Source organism: Camelus bactrianus, chromosome 9 (assembly GCF_048773025.1).
Source record: "Camelus bactrianus isolate YW-2024 breed Bactrian camel chromosome 9, ASM4877302v1, whole genome shotgun sequence".
NCBI classification, from domain to species: domain Eukaryota; kingdom Metazoa; phylum Chordata; class Mammalia; order Artiodactyla; family Camelidae; genus Camelus; species Camelus bactrianus.
This window is the reverse complement of record NC_133547.1, coordinates 14753279-14772217: the sequence shown is the minus strand read 5'-3', so window position 1 is coordinate 14772217 and position 18939 is coordinate 14753279. Positions and strand designations below refer to the sequence as shown.

Sequence of the window (18939 nt, the reverse complement as noted above, 5' to 3'; positions counted from 1 at the left end):
GGTCCTCTCTACGGGGTTGTGACGCCATCTCTGCAGCCCCACGACGGGCACAAGGAGTTTGCCGTGGTGCCCGGCGCTGGGCCCATGTGCCTGCGTCTCAGATCTCCGGTGCCGGTCCCTCTGGACGGCCCCGAGCACGCTGCCCGCCGGCCCCTCCTCGTACACCTCGAGCCCTTCCAGGCACCGAGGGGGTTAGAGCTCAGGAGACGTGTGGGGCACCCACGTCATGGCCACTCATCCCGTCGCGCTCCTAGCCGATCACAGTTGCCGGCAAGCGGAGACAAAGCCTGTGGCCACGTGTGCGAACAGCTGCTGCCCCAGAGTCGCTGGGGCCATGTCTACGCCGTGCTTCCATTCGCGCCTCCTGGATCCCGGGCCCGGAGACCTTGTGTACTTGGCGGTTCTCGGTCCCGGTGGCCTGCGCTTGTTGGCCGCGGGGGGCAGCCCCGAAAAGAGCGCGGGCTCTGAGCCCTGGCGCCTTGCTGCGCTTGGACGTGGATCCGGTGCGCCCGCTAGTGCTGAGCTTCCCCGCCCACCAGCAGATACTTTCCTGGCTGCAGCCGCCGCCTGCGCGGGCGTCACCTACAATCCTTTTTTTTTTTTGCCCTCATGCTCCCAGTGGGCGCATTCAGACTGAGCTTCGCGCTCGAGGCGTTGCCAGGCTTCTCCAATCAGCAGCCGCTGCCCAGCTCGCACTGGAGTCTCATTCCTGCTGGTCCTGAGCCTCATCCCGGGCAGTATTCTGGCCAAAGCACGTCTTGGCTCAGAGCTTCGCCTCGACCGAGTTACCGAGTTGGCCTATGGGCCCAGGCGCTGGCGCGATGCCGTGCGCAGCCAGGAGACGCGGCGGGCGTAGTTCAGCTCCAGCACCGCCCACGGCGCTGGCTTCCGGACCCAAGCCGCGGGGTTCCCGGCAGCGGGTGACCAGCTCTGGGGCCCAAGAGAGGCGGTGGGCAGGTAATGGGATTTCAGGGGATGAGGATCGAAAATCATAACACTACACTCGATTGCTCAACTAGCAGCCAAAGAGACAGTTTTAAAATGCCAAGTCACGTCCCTCCCATGCAATCATTCCACCTCACTCCCAGTAAAAAACAAAAGTCCTTACAGTGTTTTGTAAGGCCCCATACGACCTGCTCCCATTACCTTTCTGATCTCATCTCCTCTCTTGTCCTCCCTCACTGCAGCCACATTGGCCACCTTACTCTTTTCTCCCTGCTCCAGGGCCTTTGCACTGGCTGTCCCCATAATATACTTTTGGGTCACTCCCTCACCTCCTTCAATTGTTTACTCAATTGAATCTTCTTATTGAGGCCAACCTGACCACCCAATTTAAAATAGCAACTCTCCAAGCCCTACAATCTTTAGCCCTTCCCTGCTTTTTTTCCCATAAAGCATGTCACTTTCTTTATTCTTAACTTATTTTCTCTCTCTGCTACACATTAGTTCCTTGAGAGCAATTTTTTTAAAGTAAGGCTTAAAGGGGGGAGGGTATAGCTCAGTAGTAGAGTGTGTACCTAGCATTCATGAGGTCCTGGGTTCAATTCCAGTACCTCCATTAAATACATACATACATACATATATACATACACACACCTAATTACCTCCCTCCCCCACAAAAACAAACTAAAATCAACAACAAAAAGTAAGGCTTAAGATACACAGTTAATTGCACAATCTTAAAGTAACCTGCCTGATTAATATTCCCATATATATACACACCCGTGTAACCATCACCTAGATCAAGTTATAGAATATTTCTGTCACCCCAAATAGCTTCAAGTGGTCAGATTTTTACAAAAGTGTTTTGTTCACCATTGAATCACTAGCACCCATGATAGTGCCCAGCACTCCGTAAACATTTATGGAATGAATAATAATAACTATGATTTATTAAATGTGTGCCACATTATTTTTATACCAGGTACTGGGCTCAAGGGGAAGTTATTGCTGATGGTCACGTGCTCTTTTTCTTTATTATAGTGTAAAATATGAACAATGGGGAGGGAGAGATAAAATAACAAAGTTAATATTGAATGCTTAACCTTCCTCCTAGCCTTTAGGGTAGACGCTATAATAATATTATAATAATTCCCCTCCTTTTTTTCTCCTGGAGAAAGGAAGGGGAAGGGCTGGAGCTCAAATCTTTTGCCAAGCTAGAAAGGAGCAGAGTCAGGATTTGAACCCTGGTCCACTTACTTCCAGCACACAAGTTGTTTAACCGTCTTTTTCTTTTGTTTGCTTTTTGTACTGCCTCACAAACACTTATAGTCCAGATTTATGAGTTAAGTGTATATATATATGTATATATATATAAAATGCATGTACATTATGTAATGTATTCCTCGTAGCCACCGTGGAGGCAGATTTTTATAAAATCCGCATTTTATAGAGGGAGCAGTTGAAGGTTGAAGTCGCAAAATCACTTCCCAAATCTACACACGGAGAGTGTGGCAGCCGCGATCCACATTCTCTCAGGCTGCTCCAAAGAGGCGCATCGCCACAGTGAGCGCTGCGCTCCGCGCTGACTCAGTGTAAATGGTAACTGGACGCTGACCATGGTCCTGAATTGTGCCAAGGCACTCGGGATTTCCCCGTAACCCTGGAATCAGGGGGCTCCCATCCAATATCTTCCAGTTCCGAAAAACAGCAGGAGACCGGGGAGATGAGACAGGCGTGAGGGAATACTCAGAGAGGCTAGGGTATTTTAGAAACGAAGATATATACTTCAAGTCATTTATTCATAATGGCTCAGAGCTGGACTCTGGAGCCAAGAGGCTTAAAATCTTGCAATAAGCTGTGTGCTTCTGGGCAGGTCACTTCACTTCTCGAACCCTCTAGTTTCTCCTCGGTGAAGTGTGGGTAATAATACCAACAACATCATAAGGTTTTCTTGCCTTTTAAAAGATGAGTTAATAGAACAGCGTCTGGCATGCAGTAAATATTTGCCATTATTTTTCAGTAAGTTTTAAAAATATTTCCCTCAGGCCAGGCCTGTTCTAGGCACTGGAAATGCAATGAACAACATAGACAACATCCCTACCCTGAGGAGCTGATACTTAAGCTCCCATTCTAATCCACACCAAAACTCTGTATTTCATCTTGATGGAAAATATACAAAATCCTACAGAACAAATAATTTCTTTCAAGTTTACTTTGTAGATGGCTAACTTCACGCACCAACAATTATGAAAAATAAATCCTCTCCCTAGAAATTAGGGAGGATATATGTTTCCAATCCCTCCCCCAAAGAATGCATACACACACACACACACACACACACACACACACACACACACACACACTTCTTAAGGCTGCTTAACATGACAAGATGGAAGTCTTCACTGGCCAAAATCAACTTACAGATGTGTTTGGACTTACTAGCACAGATACTTTTAAATAATTGGTATAGCTGTCTTTAGAGGAAGCTTGTTCTCACTGGCTTATCAAAGTCCTATTATACACCCAGGCTGTGCTGATCATTTCTGTATTGTCCCTCAGCCCCACCCTTCTCTTTCTGCTGATACGGACCCCAATTCATTTTAGATTGGGAACCCTGTTAGCTTCTGAATGTTGAGTCCTCAATGCCAGGGACCCTGGATGCTTAGGGTGTGGAGGCAGGTCAGGGATGAAATTAAATGCCAGGATTCAGTTCTGTTGCATCCTCTCCTCTCATCTCCAGGTGTTCTGAGACGGCTGTGGACCCTCCCATGGAATCCCATTCCTTCCTAGAATCTTCCCTAATGATGCCTAGAATCTTCCGTGATGATGCCCCTCCAGTTCCATTCTCCTGTAAGGACTATGCATGCTCTGATGGGACCACAAGTCACCTTGTGAAGCACAAAGCGAAGTGTATACACAGCACTCAGGACACATCTGGATCCAAGACCATGTCCAGTTTCAAGACAGTATCTCTAAAGGACTCCAAAACAGCGTCCAGAGCTAAAACCATGGTAATGGTCAGACCAGGATCAGAGAGCATACATGAAGCTGAACCAGGGCTTTTTTTTACCTGTGGCTGCAGCTTATCTGGGGCTTGCACAGGGGCTGTGAATGAACCCTGGCCTAAATCTGCAGCTGTAGTTGAACCAGCACCTGCACCTATCTCCCTGCCCATGCTCAGCTGAACCAGAGCCCAAATCCAAGACAGTGTATTGGTCTCGGTCAGAAATTGCCTCAGTGGCCAAGCTGGGGCTCAAGGTGGGTGCCAGTGATTGAGCCAAGCTCAGAGGCTGTAGCAGTGGAGAAACCAGAACTTGAAACTGTGTTTGGGTCCAAAATGATACTTGTGCAAATCAGAGATAGCAACTGTCTCTAGTAATGGGCAGGGGTCCATCACAAGGGGTAACTTTTGGGCCTCTGGGTTACCATACATCTACACTTTTGATGGCTACTCTTTCCCCATGCCTTGAGGCTGCACCCTCAGACCCTGCCCAGTGGCCTCCCTGCCTTCCAACTGTGTGTTGCCTACTCTGGAGGGAGACAGCCCATGCTTTGTCACAAGGCACATCTTTGGCATTACCATCGCTACAGTCAAACATGAGTTCTGCTTTGTTCCGGTAAGAATCATACTGTATGGAATCCTGGGAAGCCCTATCCTTCTCTGTCCCTCAGTTTTGTCATCTCAGAAATGGAGGCAATTATGCAGGTCCACAGTCCATTATCTAAAATGACTGGGGCCAAGTGCATTTCAGATTTTGGAATTTCAAATGGTCATATCATGCAAATGCCACGTATTTTATATAATACTCCTAGTGGGTGTTAAAAATAACAAATATTAATATCTCTGCAGTGACATGTCTGAATATTCATACCAAGTGGAATAAGTTAAGACAGTAAGCAGCCACTCATAAGTTCAGGTCAGCTTTCGCTGCCAATTTAGTTTTAACATCAAACACACAAAACATCTTTCTGTCTTCAGACCAGTTTTGCATTGGGGGATTGTAGTTAAGGGATTATGGATCTCTAGCACCCACCTCGTCAGGTCGCTGTAAGGTGGGAATGAGTTAATATATGAAAAGCACTTGGAACAGAGTCCATTTCATGGTAAGTGTCATGTGAAGGATGTTTGCTATGTTTATTGCCCCCTAACACTGGCATCTGGAGCCTCCAAATTCTCTGAGCTTTGGTCATGTCCTCGGACCATATGCAGCCACGGGTATGTCCCACATTTTTCCTCAGGGAAGATTTAGGGACAGTGCTCTGCATGGAAGGTTGTGGGGGCTAGACTATATTTAATCAGAGTTGCTAGAGGGGGAAAACTCATGGAGGTTATGGATGTAGCAAAGCCACCTTTCAGCACTATAGAAGGACAACAGACTCTGGACCCATATGGCATGGGTGCAATCCCAACTTGACTATTTATTTGTATGACTTTGGGCAGATTATTTAACCTCTCTGAGCCTCCGTTTCTTCATCTGTGAAATCAGAATGATGTAAAGACCTAATCCATAGGGCTGTATTGAGGACAAAAATGAGAATACATGGAAAGCTCAGAAAGTGTATGATGCTGACTTGCTGTGGGAGCCCATGATGGTCCATACTCCCCTCCACACCCCTTGAGAGCTTGCCCTGACACTCAGGAGTCAGGACTTCCCCCAAGTGCTCTAGTGGTTCCTCAGCATCCTTCAGCCTCCATTCCAGGTCTCCAGCATCCTCAAATTCTCAGGGCTCCAGATTTTTACTCTCACCACATGGGCCCCCATCTCCCAGGGACCTGACACTCCTGAGTTCCCTCATTAATTGAGGAATATTTTTAATTATTGTGTATCAGACCTTGTTCAAGAAACTGAAGACACATCAGCAACTAAGGCAGACAAAATCCTTGTTCTTCCGGTGCTTATATTCTAGCGGCGAGAGATAAGCCACACATTTAAGTTAATTTTATAGTATGTTAGAAGATGATACGTGCTAAAGAGAAAAAATAGAGCAAGGAAAGTGGGATCAGGATTTCTGAGAGTACAGTTTTAAATAGGAGGGCCTTGCTGAGAAGATGAAACTTAAGCCAAGTCTTAAAGGAAGTGAGGGAGAGGGCCATGTGGGTATCTGAGAAAAGAGCATTCCAGGCAGAGGGAACAGCAAGTGCCTAAAGTGAAAATCTGCCAGGCGCATTAGAGGAACGGCAAGAAGTCCAGGCTGAAGTGGAGGGATCATGGTGCCGAGAAAAGGGAGAGATCACGGGGGTCAGATTGTGTACGGCCATGTGGGCTCTCACAGCAACTTTAGCTTTTATTCTTTGTGAGGTGGGAGCCAAGGAAAGATTTTGTGCAGAGGAGGGATGAACTATCACTTGCATGTGAATAAGATCCTTGTGGCTGCCATGTGGGGGACAGACTCTGGAGCTTGAGAAGGAAGTGCTGGGAGACCAGTGAGGAGGTTTGCTGCAGTAGTCCTGGCAGGAGATGATGGGGGTTGGGCCAGGATGGAGGCAGTGAGGGAGACTAAAAGGTGGGTTGGAAACCTTCTGGGGGATAGAGGATAACAAAGGAAATCATGGATTGAGAGAAGGGAGATACCATCTGATTTGGAAGCTCTTAGCAGAGGCTCTTGGTAATTGTGGGAAAGACATTTGAGTTCTGGCTGAAGGCTTTCCTATGAACTGGAGGAAGTGGGCAGTCCTAGCTCCTTAGTGGAAATAACTTATCTGGATTCCTCAGAGAAAGACTTTTGAGTTTTGCGTGAGGACACATCTGGGTGTGGAAACAAGACTCTTGGTTAGTGGCTGAGGATGAGACCTTGAAACCCCCACTCACTCAGTACCCCAACATTCAACTCCCTCAGCTTCCAACCCTCACCCCTCCTCAAATGCTTAGGAATACAGCCTTTCTGGTGACTCTGGCTCTTGGGTCGCCCTGCCCAGCAGTGGCTGTGGCAGCCAGTGACCCTGAGTGATGGGCAGCTGTGGTTGTACCCTCACAGCTCTAAATTATGAGCAGAGGCGAATCTGAAACAAGAGCCACCCGAACTGTGCCTCGTCACCAACTGGCAGCACATGTGGTCTCTGCAAATGACCAGCAGCTAACGTGCACACATGGCAGGCCTGTGCGGGAACTTCAACTGGGAAACTCCCGAAGATGTGGGAGGTCCCAAGCCTCGTGTCTTCTTGTGCAATTGGGCCCTGCAGCCACCTGCTACCCCATGCCACACCCTCTGGGATGCTTCCTGTGCCCAGCCCGCACCCCAACCAGAGACCCCAGGGCCCTGTGCTGTCCTAGGAACTCTGAACAGGTCATCAGGCCACTGCGATTATCTGCTGCAGCCTACACTCTTTGAGTCCAGCTGCAGTGCTTGGACCTGTCAATCTGTCTCTTCCCCAACTACCAACTTGGGCTTTGCGTGGCCCTCCAGGTCTATATGCCTGCTTGTCAGCACCTGAGTATCAGCGTCCACCCCTGGAAATTCCAGGCTGGTTGCCTTGAGTGAGCCTTAGAAGTAAAGGGCTATGGGCTGCTGGTGAAAGGGACTCTGGAAACTAGAGGGGACATTCCTTGATACTAGAGTTGATTCCTGGGGCAAAGCTCAGAGTCCCTGGGGTTGGCCTCGGGCCTTAGGGATGGGACTGCTGAGGCTCTGGAGCCAGGGCTTCTTGGGTCTGAGGGTGGAGACTCCTCCACCCTAGGGGTGGGGCTTCTGGGTTCTGAGGACTGGAACACCTGGGTCTTGGAGTTGGAGTCTGTGGGTCCTGAAAGTGAAGACATAGTTTCTGGGGTCCAGAATTACGCAGTTCTAAAAGGCAAGATTCCTAGATTTGGTGGATGGAAAAGTCCTCTAGGCAGTGAAGACTCCAGGGTCTGCAGTGAGGGTTTCATGTCCCATGGCTTGACTTTTATGTTCTGGAGAAGGGACTTCTGGTTTCTGAAGACAGAAACTTTACTATGTGAGGTGAGGATTGCTGGGGCTGGGGGCTGCAAAGCCTCCACTCTAGGGGGCACCAAGCTGCCTGAGGATGCATTGGCCTGGGCCTTCGGCCATAGTTTCTTGGTGGGTTCCCGCGCTGGGTACCTGGATGCTGCTGGCAAGATGCTGCCACTGCTACCATCCTGTGTCACCCTGCCAACCACCAGCACCCCAGCCCACTTTGTCTACATATGTGACATCCTCTTGGCCCCACTGGGGCCCTTCTGACTGTGCTGTAAACTGCTTGCCCCAAACCCCTATGTCCAAGATTGCATGGTGGATGTATGCCTGGGCACTGTACCCTGCTAGATGCTAACTGTCTACCGTGAAACTTGCCAGCTGCTGGGCAGCCAGGTCTTCCCCTGGCAGAAATTGAGCCTGTGCAGTGAGTGTCCAGGGCCTCGGTCCAGCCTCTCCTCTCTGACCCACTCCTGACCCCAGTTCAGCTCCTTGTTGCCCATCTCAGTGTGCCAGCCTCCCCACCCCCCACCTGCCACACACAATTTAGTCCTTGAGACCCATACTTCCCACAGTGCCAGCCTCCAACCACTTCTCCACTCCCCGTCATGGTCGGGGACCTCATACTTTGCCCATCCAAAAGTGTCAACCCATCTCAGACGAAAGTCCTTCCCCTGGCTCTTATCCTTCCTACTTCTTAGCCCTGATTATGGTCCAGCCCTTCAACCCTTACCTCTTCAGAAACTCAGACCTGTTCATGGTCCAGCCCCCAAACCCTTACCCATCCCAAACCCTTAGGGATTAACTGTGCTTCTGATTCATGGTTAGCTACCTGGTCTTTACCCATTTCAAAGTTAGCTTCAGCTCTGCCCAAGTCAATCTTTCCATCCCTTACCCCTGCAAGGCCCCAGATGTCGCAGCCCAGCCCCAGAGGTGAGGGTGAGACTCCAGCAGCCACTTGCCATCAAGTAACCCTCCATTCCTACTCCTCGCAGGCTTGCTTTGCCGCACACACTCACACTACACACTGTGTGCTCCGAGCTGCCCAGACACTTTCGCAGGACAGGAGCGGCCACCCGGCTGCGAGGATCGCGGGTGCTGCCTCCAGGGCTACGAGGGCTGCGTGTGCGAAGCGGGCTTTGTGCTGAGCTGCGCCGGCGCCGCTGCCCGCCCTTCACTCCGCACACAGCCGCTGCTGCCACTGCCACCTGGCGGCCAGATGGCCTGCAAACTGTGCCAAGCAGGATGGATGGCCCTGATCTCTGCCTTGCCCCAGGCAGGCTCCATTACCGCAACTTCGAGGGCACCACCTTCCACCTCCCCAACGCCTGCACCTATTCATTGGTGGGCACAGAGAAATGTCGCCTTCGGGTACGTGGCCCTTCAAGGTAGTGCTGGAAAACGGCTCATGGATGCCTGAACTCCACCACGTGCTGCTCCACCGCTTCCTCCTGGACCAGGGATGCGTCAAGGTGAGATCCCACCCCCTCTTTGCCTCCTTTCAGCTACCATCCAGTCTCTGTTCTGGCGGTCCAATCTCTGCCTACCCCCCCACTGAGGCCTTCCTCCCCCCATCACCCTCATTTCCACTCTCTTTTCCTTCTTCCTTCTCTGTTCTCCACCTCCTCCTCCCTCTCTTCCTTCCCTTTCTCCTTTCAGCCCCTCTCCCAACAGCTGGGTCCACATGTCCCTTCTCCATACTGCCCAGGCTCTCTGTTTCTCCCACTTCCCTCCCCCACTTCTCTTCACCCCAGTATGCCCACCCCACCTGTCTCTCCCACCCCCCGCATCTTCATCTCCAGGTCTCTTTTCCTCTGCCTGGGTCTCCGGGTGCCCTCCATGCTCCATGATTACCGTTACCTCTTCCCCAACTCCCACCTGGCATCCCCAACCCCAGTCTCTGCTTGACCACCTTCCTTCCCTGCATGCCCTTCTCTCACCTCTGCCTTTCCTCCTGCCTCGCATCCTCTCCCCTCCTCCTGTCCCAACATCTTCCCTGGCTCTCCAGCCCTCCATTGCCGCCTCCTGATCCCCCAGGTCCACAGATGCCATCTAGGTCTCTCCCTTGTCCCCAAATAGGAATACTCCCTCTATCCTACACCCCCGTGCCCACCCCACCACTCGCCTCCCCTCATTTTCCTTCCCCTCTTCTAACCTCCACACACCTCCTCCCACACCTTTCCTGGTCTTCTTCCTACTCTTCAGTACCCACTCCCAAGAGCTGCCGTGATTGCCCCTTCCGCCTTGACTCCCTCTCCCCCTTTACTTCACCCCCACATCCCTCCTCTCCCTCTTCCCCTCCCTCTCCACTCTCCCCGTGTTCCAGCACACCACCTCTCTTAGCTTCCGCACACTCTCCCCACACCACTGCCAACCCCTCTTCTCCTTGATTCACCCCAGTCCCTGACCCCCACCACTGACCTTCGGCTGCCTGTCCTTGCACTGACAGGGGCGGGTGCACAGCCTCTGTGGCGACTTCGACAGGTAACCTGCAGCAGCCGAGGCCTAGGCCTGCACTGCATCCCTGCCCAGATGCCAGCTGTCCAGCAGCCACCGAGGACAAGAGCCCAGACACAGCACCTGTGGCCTTCCGTGTGAGCCCAGCGGCCTGCTGGCGCCCTGCCACGCATGCCTGCCGCCGGAGCCCTTCTTCCAGACCTCTGTGGTCAACATGGGCTGTGCCCTCAGGAACCACAAAGTGCTCTGTGGCCTGCCTGCAAGCCTATGTGGCCGCCTGCCAGACGGCTGGTGCCAGTGTGCAGCCCTGGAGGGCGCCTGGCTTGTGTTCCCTTCAGCTGCCTTACGGAGGAGGTCTGTGGCATCACAGATGGACTCCTAGGCTCTACTGCAAGGTGAGCAGGGCTGTGGTCTGAGGCGTCAGAGATAGAGGCGTGACCTCTGGGTCTTGGGAAGGAGGGGACTGGTGACCCAGACTCCTGCAACTAATAGGTCCCTGACCCTTGTTCTCCCCCTCAGCCACCTTGGCCCCTGCCCTGAGCCCGGTGGCCCCACTGCTGGTTCCCCATCATTGGTCCTTGGCCCCAGTCCCCAGTGCCTGACAAACTCCTGCTTTTTCCCATGTGTCTCTGCACATCCAGCCACATGTGCCAATCCCTCAGCCCCAGAGCACTGTAGCCACCCCTGTGCCCCTACCTGCCAGTGCCTGCCTGCTCTTCGCTGCTGGAGGGTTGATGTGTGCTCCGTGCCACTGCTCCTGCTTCCTGTGCCAATGCTGCACTTTCTGGACAGACAACTGTATTCAGAACTGCCACTGCCCAGCCCCTGGGGCCCTGGTGAGCAGTCTACCGGCTGCTGGCCTGAGAAGGGCTGTGGTCGCTGCAAGGCTGCCACAGGTGGCTGGCATCACTACCTGTTAGCCCAGCCCCCACCCAGCACCACCACCCTGGAGGAGCCACTGGTCTGCACTGCCACTGGAGACTTCCACTTCCACACATTTGGAGGAACCCACTGTGAATTCCCTGGTTCCTGCGTCTACCACCTGGCAGGTCTCTGTGACACAGGCCACGCCAACTTTGAGCCCTTCAGCCTCAATTTGACCCCACTTCTGTGGCCATGTGGCTGCCCAAGGACCTGACCCCCTCAGCCTATGCTCTGAGGCTAGATGTGAGTCTGAAAGATCTCAACTACTTCTAGGGGAGGTTCCAAAGGCCCACACTGACCCACCATCCCTCACTGTCCCCACTATTCTCAGATAACCCATAGTGACCCTTCTTTTCCTGTTGATGCCTCTTTTACTGCCTCTCCCACTGGTTCTCAAATATGTCCACTCCAATTCCCTAGTGGCCCTATTTATCCCTTACTGGTGGTTACTGACCCTCCTTCTCACTGACTTGCTTGTCGACTCCTTCCACTGACTCTGACTTGTTCATGCTTAACCACCCTTGAGACTCCTACTACCCTCCCATTAACTCTCCATTGAGTCTTCCATTGACTCCCTGATTGACTCCCCTTTAACCCACCGGCTCAGCCCTGACCTCCCCATTGACCCTCTTTCACCCCCCTTTTAATATCCCATTAACCCATTGCCCCTCCCCAACTGATCCTACTACTGTTATATTGACTCACCCATTAACCCTATTTACTGCCCTGTTGACCCCACCCCACACTGTTACCCCACTGATCCGTGCTGAGCTATCTAATTGACACTCCCAGTGATCCATGACTGGCCCATTAATGCCCCCACTTACACCACTGCAGATCTTGCTATTGAGCTTCCTGTTGATACTGACTCCTCCATTGAATTCTCAGGCTTTTCTGTTACCCAGCTGAGCCTCTTTGACTCATTATCTCATCCATTGAGCCTTTCATAGTGTCTCATTTAATTCATCGACTCACCTTCTAACTCCACCCTCATTTACCCTCCAGTTGAGCAGCACCCCTAGTTCCACCCAAAGCCTTCTCTTGATCTTCAGTGACTCATTTCACTTTCTCCATTTGCCCTCTTCTTGATCCTCCCTTTGATTCCTCACTGACTTTTCCCACTGACTCCCTAATCATTCTTTTTTTTACCACCTTCATTGATTGTCCATTGACCTCTCTTTAATTCTGACCATTCAGTCACTCTATCATTGATCCCCCATTGGATCCTTTGGTGACCCCCCCATTTAGCCTCCATTGACTTCCCACTGAATTCTCTTTTGATCCCTAATGAATGTTCTCCTTGATCTCTCTCTGATCCTTCATTGACAGTTCCAAGAATGTCTGCTGACTGCCAATACTCCCTTCCCTGGCTGTTCTCCCACCCCCCATGCCCTCTCTGTAGCTGGACGGAATTCTGGAATCACTGTCCTTCTTTTGTGGCCATTACCTCCGAGCCTACAGCTGGGGCTGTCTGTTCTGCATAGACACACAAAATATCTCAATAGATTTTTAATTTGTATGTCTTATTAGGAGGTTGAGCATCTTTTCATATATCTAAGAAACATTTCTATTTCCTTTTTTATTAACTTTCTGAATAGCCTTTGCCCATTTAAAAAATATTGTGTTGTTGGTCTTTTTGTTTTTGATTTCTAGGAACTCTTTACATATTTAGGGAAATTAGTCCTTTGTCTGTGATATGTGCTACACAGGTGCTTCATTGTTTGTCCATTCATGTTTATGATGGCTTTTTGGACCCGATATTGAGTCTTTGTCTCTGCAGATTGGGGAGGCATTGGTCCGGCCTGACTGCCAAGAGTGCTGTATGTGCTTACATGGCCAAGGCCTTCAGTGCCAGCCCTTTTCTTGCCCACAAACCATAGGTTGCATCCTGGGTGAGGATGTACAGTGTTGTTGTTGCCGAAAGTTCTGCCCCTGTCCCTGATGAGCCAAATAACTCAGGGACTGGGTCTTGGAGCTTAGAAGAAAAGAGGTAGCTCTATTACTTTGCTGGGCAAAAGGTACTCACAGCAGGCTAGTGCCTTCAAAACTGTGAACCCACTTTGGGGATGGGGTAGGTTATATAGCCATGGCTCAAACAATAAAGCATCAATAACAATCAAAAGAATCATTTTCTCATCAGAAGACTTAGAATGGCATCATGATGCCTCCAGGCGGCCAATTCTATAGAGGCTAGCAATTGTCACTTTTTCGATCTAGCACCTGGGGGCCTCTTCACCACCTTTGATGGCTTCAGTGGGCTCACACCCATGCCTATCACACCCTGTGCCTGTGAGCTAGCCACATTGGTGGGTTCTAGGCCCCGAGATCCTGACTGGTTCCATGTAATTTCTGACTTCCCAGACTGTCCTGGCTGCACTGCTCCCAACCACAAATGATCATCAGCTTCAGAGATGGCTGTGCAGCTGTGGGACCCAATTGGGAAATATGAGTAAAGGGCTACCTCAATTCCAGCCAAGACCTTTGTGTAACCTAGCACTGATCTCAGGGGCCTCTTAACCCCTCACTGACCTTCCATACCCTTTTCATGTAGAACTGTTCTCCCATAATCCTCTGATCTCACATTGACCTCCACTGACTAAATGTCCTTGCCCTGATCTCCCGTGACCCTCTAGACCCCACATAAACCTCACCCTGGACTTCTCAGGACCCGCTGACCCCACCTTGACATGAGAGCTGCTGAACTCCTGGAAACTACTGACTGAGTGACCAGAGCTATAATAGGGCAGCACATGTTGGAGTGATCAGGGCTTGAATAGGCAGGCTGTGGGAACCCAGAGGCAGTACCTCCAGTTTAGGGGATCAGTCAAGGCCTTCTGAAGGAGATGACAAATGAGCTGAGACCTGACATTAAGCTGGGAAAGAGAGCAAGGAGGAGAACTGTAAGACAAGGCCAGAAAAAGGGAGATGCTACACTTGGGGCTGCGGTAAAAGTCAACTAATGAGTATAAAATATCCCACTAAATGTCTGTGGAGTTAGGACCAAGGAGGCTGTTGGTGATTTAAGAAATCACATCAAGAGGTCATCTCCTGGACTGCAGGGCTGAGGAATGAGACAAGTACAGACAGCAGGCATAGACCCCTCTCTTGACAAGATGTCTATGCAGAAAGGGGAGAAAAAAGATCAGCTAGGAAGAGGCAGAGTATCTTAGAGCTGATTTATCATTGTTGTTGTTGTTGTTGTTGTTGTTGTTGTTGTTGTTATTGAGATGGGAGAAACTTGGGGATGTTTAAGTGCTAATGGGAAGAAGCCAGACAAGGAGAGGTTGGAAACCCAGCAGGGAAAGATGCCAGGGTAGAGATCCCTGGGTCCCCAAGGAACACGGAAGCAGGAGAGCCACAGAAGAACTAGAATCCAGGCAGGCAAAATGGGTAGTAATTATAAGGGGAAAACAAACTTGAAATCCCATGATGAGAAATAGAATCACCTGTGAGTTCAAGGCTACTTGTAGGAATGGGGGAATGGACCAGCAAGAGAACTGCTTGGGTATCTGCCACAACCTAGCAGGTAAGCTAAGCCAGAGCCTTTGGCTAGAGGGTCAAGAGACTCCGACTATGTTTCTTAGAATTCTAGTGTAACTTTGGGTAAGTGACTCAGTCTCTATGCCTGTTTCCTCATCCACTAAAAGTGGTGATAACACTACCCACTGCATAGGGTAGCTGTGAAGATAAAGTAAGAGGCTTGGCATAAGTACTCAACAAGTATAAGCTGTGATAGCTCTAGCAGCCACTTTTATATTATTTTTTGGAGAGGCAGTATAGATAGCAGAGTGGCTAAAAACACAGGTCATGAAGTCAGACCCCTAGGTTTCAAAAACCTGACTCTGCCACTTAACAACTATGTAAACCTAGGCAGGCTATGTTACTTTTCTGGCCCTAGTTTCCTAGGAGGCAGAAGGCATATGGTGCTGCAGATCTAGATTGTCAGAGTGTTGGTGAGGATTTAATATCACTTAAAATATTAAATGTTTAATAAACTACCTTAAATAGTCACTATTTTAAAATAAATGTATTACATAAAATATAAATTAGGTGACAATATATTAAAAAATCAATTGCATTCTATTATATTGCATATTATGTTAACATACTGTGTTACACATTATAAGATAAATATTTATAAAGCCCTTGGAATAGTGCCTGGAACAGAGTATGTGCTCAGTAAATGGTTATTAGATTATGAAGACACAGGTGAGAGAGATATGACAGATTCTAGAGGCTTTTTTTCTCTCTCAAGCTTCCTTTTAAGAAAGTGTTCATTATAGAAAATTTCAAGCGTCACAAAAGAAGAGAGAAGAGTGTTATGAAACCCCATTATGGTTACAAATATTTTGCCATTCTTGCTTTAAGGCATCTTTTCCTCCCACTCTTTTTGTTTTGTTTGTGTTGGAGGATTTTGAAGAAAATCTCAGAACTTATTCCTCTAGCAAAGACCTGAATATGCATTTATTTTTATTTTTTAAAAATCTATTTCTTTGGGGGCAGGAGGTAATTAGGTTTATGTTTTTTGGTTTTTTGGTGTTTTTTTTTTTTAATGGAGGTACTGGAGATTGAACCCAGAAAGTCCTGCATGCTATGCATGCGCTCGATCTCTGAGCTATACCCTCCCCCCAGACGAATATGCATTTCTGATAGAGACACGGGCGGGCGGGATTCACAGTGGTTTCTGAGTTCCCCTTTGACTCCCGGACTCCGGCCCTCATCCCAGCCCCTGACCCGCCTCCACTCTCCACAAAGGAACTGACGCCCCACGCAGCTCGCTGCCCAGGTGTGCGGAGGCGTGGTCGCAAGCTAAGCGAGGTCCCCTACGCTCCAGGTGCTGGTAGGGCCCAAGGGGGCCGTGGCCTTGCGGGCCTCCCCAGTGCTACGAGGATGCCTCCGCGTATCCTGTGGGGACTACAACGAATTGCGACCGATGACCTGATACTCCCTGGAGGACACCGGGGTGCCAGCCTAGTCGACGTGTCCCAAGCATGCTGGACTTGGGGCTTCAACAGCCCCTTCAACTTGGGGCTTCAACAGCTGGTGAGGCAGCTCCCTCTCCTACCCCCGGGTCAGACTCACATCGGCAGAGGGCGCTACCAGCCCAGCTCCCTGCGCTACAGGCTGCCTTTAGGGGATTGCAGCCCACACCATCTCTCTATGCTCAGACGTCTTCCTACAGCACTGAGCTTGTAGTGCTGGCTATGACCCAACGCTTCAGCGCCTGACATCGTCCCTCTGTGCGTCCCCAGGGTTGGGACCCTCAACGCACACCTGCCCCGGGGGTGAGAACGCACGGAGATGGCTTTAATAAATAACGTGGCAAAAAACATGCTTGTGCCTGTCTTCTCTCTCTCCCAGGACCCGGGAGTTAAGTCAGGACACCCTGTTTCCTTCCGACCCCAAACCTTAGAGTCTGACCGCCTCAGAACTACTGTCCTCACAAGGACACCTATTCCCTGTTGGGCGGGCCAGTAATTCAGAGGCCCCGCCCCTTACTCGCGACATTGTGATGCAACTACAGCGACAGCCAATGGGACGCTACGGTGCCTCAAAGCAGGAGGCGGAAGTGCCTGTTGCCTTGCAACGCCGCTTTTCCCAACAGTGCTGCCGCACGACTTTGTGACGCGTTGACTGTGTGCGCCCGCGGCCCAGCTGTAACCATGAGTCGCCCCAGCCGGCTGCAGAGACAAGTTCTGAGCCTGTACCGCGAGCTACTGCGCGCCGGGCGCGGGAAGCCGGGCGCCGAGGCGCGGGTGCGGGCCGAATTCCGGCAGCACGCCAGCCTGCCACGCTCCGACGTACTGCGCATTGAGTACCTGTACCGCCGCGGGCGCCGCCAGCTCCAGCTGCTACGCTCCGGCCACGCCAAGGCCATGGGCGCCTTCGTGCGTTTGGGGGAACCGATCGAGGAGACCCGTGGCGCGGGAACCCCAGGGACTCCGCCTGACGTTGATGACGGTCCAAGGAGACCGCTTGACAGCATGGGGGCACCGGAGACCCCGTCCGAAGGACGGTGACTGGCAGAAGGGCTCGCCCGATGGCCCAGGGGAACGAGGGGCCCGCCTGACTGCGTGGGGGGACAAGGGAACCCGCCTGATGGAAGGTGAGCGGTCTTAAGAGACTAGATCGACAGACTGGGGATAGTGGAGTGCCTTCTTGATGATGAAGGGTCCGATGGCGAGAGATGCCCGACCTTGCCCGATGTATGGTAACGGGTCAAACTTCCCCATGAAGGCTGGGGGCGGCCTGGGTCGCCGGCTGGCTGGACTCTCAAGCTGAGAGCTACTTACCCTCAGGCCTGGGGAGCCGGGACGCCCGGCTGTTGGACAGAAAGAAACTGACATGCCCCTCTCTTGACTCCTGAGAACATACCTACTCCTGGTTCCTCAAGGAAACTCCCTTCTCCTGTATTTAACTCTGAAAAGAACAGACTTTTTGCTGAGGAGTTTGAAAAGATGCCCTGATGGAGGATGAGAAGTCTGGAATCCCCCTTAGAAAAACCTTTGCCCCATTGTGACAAACTTGGACCGGTGAGGAAGGGGCTAGGGTTCTTTCACTTCAGCTAATCAATTAAAGACCTCCTCAAGACCTCTACATGATGGTTCTGAGGGGGAGCCGCAACTCCTGCCCACTTTCCTGCTCAGGACTGTTGGACAAAGGGAATAAAATTGGGGATTTGCTTACTTCCCTTTTGGTGGTCTTAATGTGTTTGGGGGTTTTTGAAGTGTCCCCCCCCCCAACATACCCAGAAGTGACCCTCTGGGAGGGGATGGGTGTGGGGAGCTGTCTCTTCCCCCTCTGGAGCCTCTAGATTGGCAGATTGGTTGGAGCAGCATAGTTCTCCTGAGCAGACCCATGGAGGGAACCTACCCTGGCTTGACCCCAAAGAAGCCCCAGTTGACTCCTTAATGGAGAGTAGTGAAGCAGGAGAGGAAATGATAGAGCAGAGGAGGCCTGGCTGGTAATCCCTGAGGCAGTGGCGGGGCCCTCAAACCTGACTGAGTCCAGCCTCAGCTATAGGCCGAGATTTTTGTTAGCAACGCCCAGGGGTAGGGGAGGAGAGAGAGACCCATGGGCCACAGGCGTACCTCCTCCCATGTCCTCACATGGACCTGCTCTAGACATTCTCTGGGGTACTGCATTTTGCAGCCCTCAGCTGTATTTGCACCCATGTCTGTTAAATAAATGGAAAGCAGTTGAATTCTTAGCAAGATGCAGTTGAGAGGAGGAGGAAGGCCTTAGGAAAGGAGCCCAGACCTTGGACCAAAGGGAGGATGGACAGATGAGAAACAATCTCTGCCCCAATCCCAGTGGGGGAGGAGGTACTCGAATAGTTATAAGGTGGAATTGAAATGTGAAGAATTATAAGGTGTTTGCCAGAAGGTAGGGATAGACTTTTAAGCAGGAGGACCAGTGTGGGTAGAGGCCTGGAGAGGACAAAAGGGAGAAATGCAGGGGCCCAGCTGGGACTTGGAGTGCCCAGAGCACAGGCTGTGAGGTTTGTGCATGTGGCTTCTACTTCAGCTTTGTCTCTGGTTGGTACTCAGACCTCCGCAGCCACGTTCATCTCTCGCAGCCTGTTTTTCAGCAGGGTGATGCAGTTACTCCTGGCCTGGCTCCATTTCAGAGTGAAAATCAGAGTCTTGAAAGTGGGTAATGGGGTTGAGATGGGGTCCTACCCATCTCACCCCCATTACGTCT

At 51.1% G+C, this 18939-nt stretch overlaps 1 protein-coding gene and 1 long non-coding RNA gene across 2 annotated transcripts; both read left to right on the top strand.

The window, feature by feature from the left end:
- Positions 1 to 664: 664 nt before the first annotated feature.
- LOC141578597 (uncharacterized) lies at positions 665 to 16563 on the top strand. Its single transcript, XR_012509045.1, has 4 exons — positions 665 to 957; positions 3683 to 4559; positions 8850 to 9326; positions 10304 to 16563. It is a non-coding gene; the product is annotated as an uncharacterized LOC141578597 (long non-coding RNA).
- Positions 16564 to 16798: 235 nt separating this feature from the next.
- On the top strand, positions 16799 to 17925 carry SDHAF1 (succinate dehydrogenase complex assembly factor 1). Its single transcript, XM_010950123.3, has one exon. It carries the CDS (start codon positions 16899 to 16901, stop codon positions 17253 to 17255), a length of 357 nt encoding a protein of 118 aa, XP_010948425.1. The 5' UTR covers positions 16799 to 16898; the 3' UTR covers positions 17256 to 17925.
- Positions 17926 to 18939: the final 1014 nt, after the last annotated feature.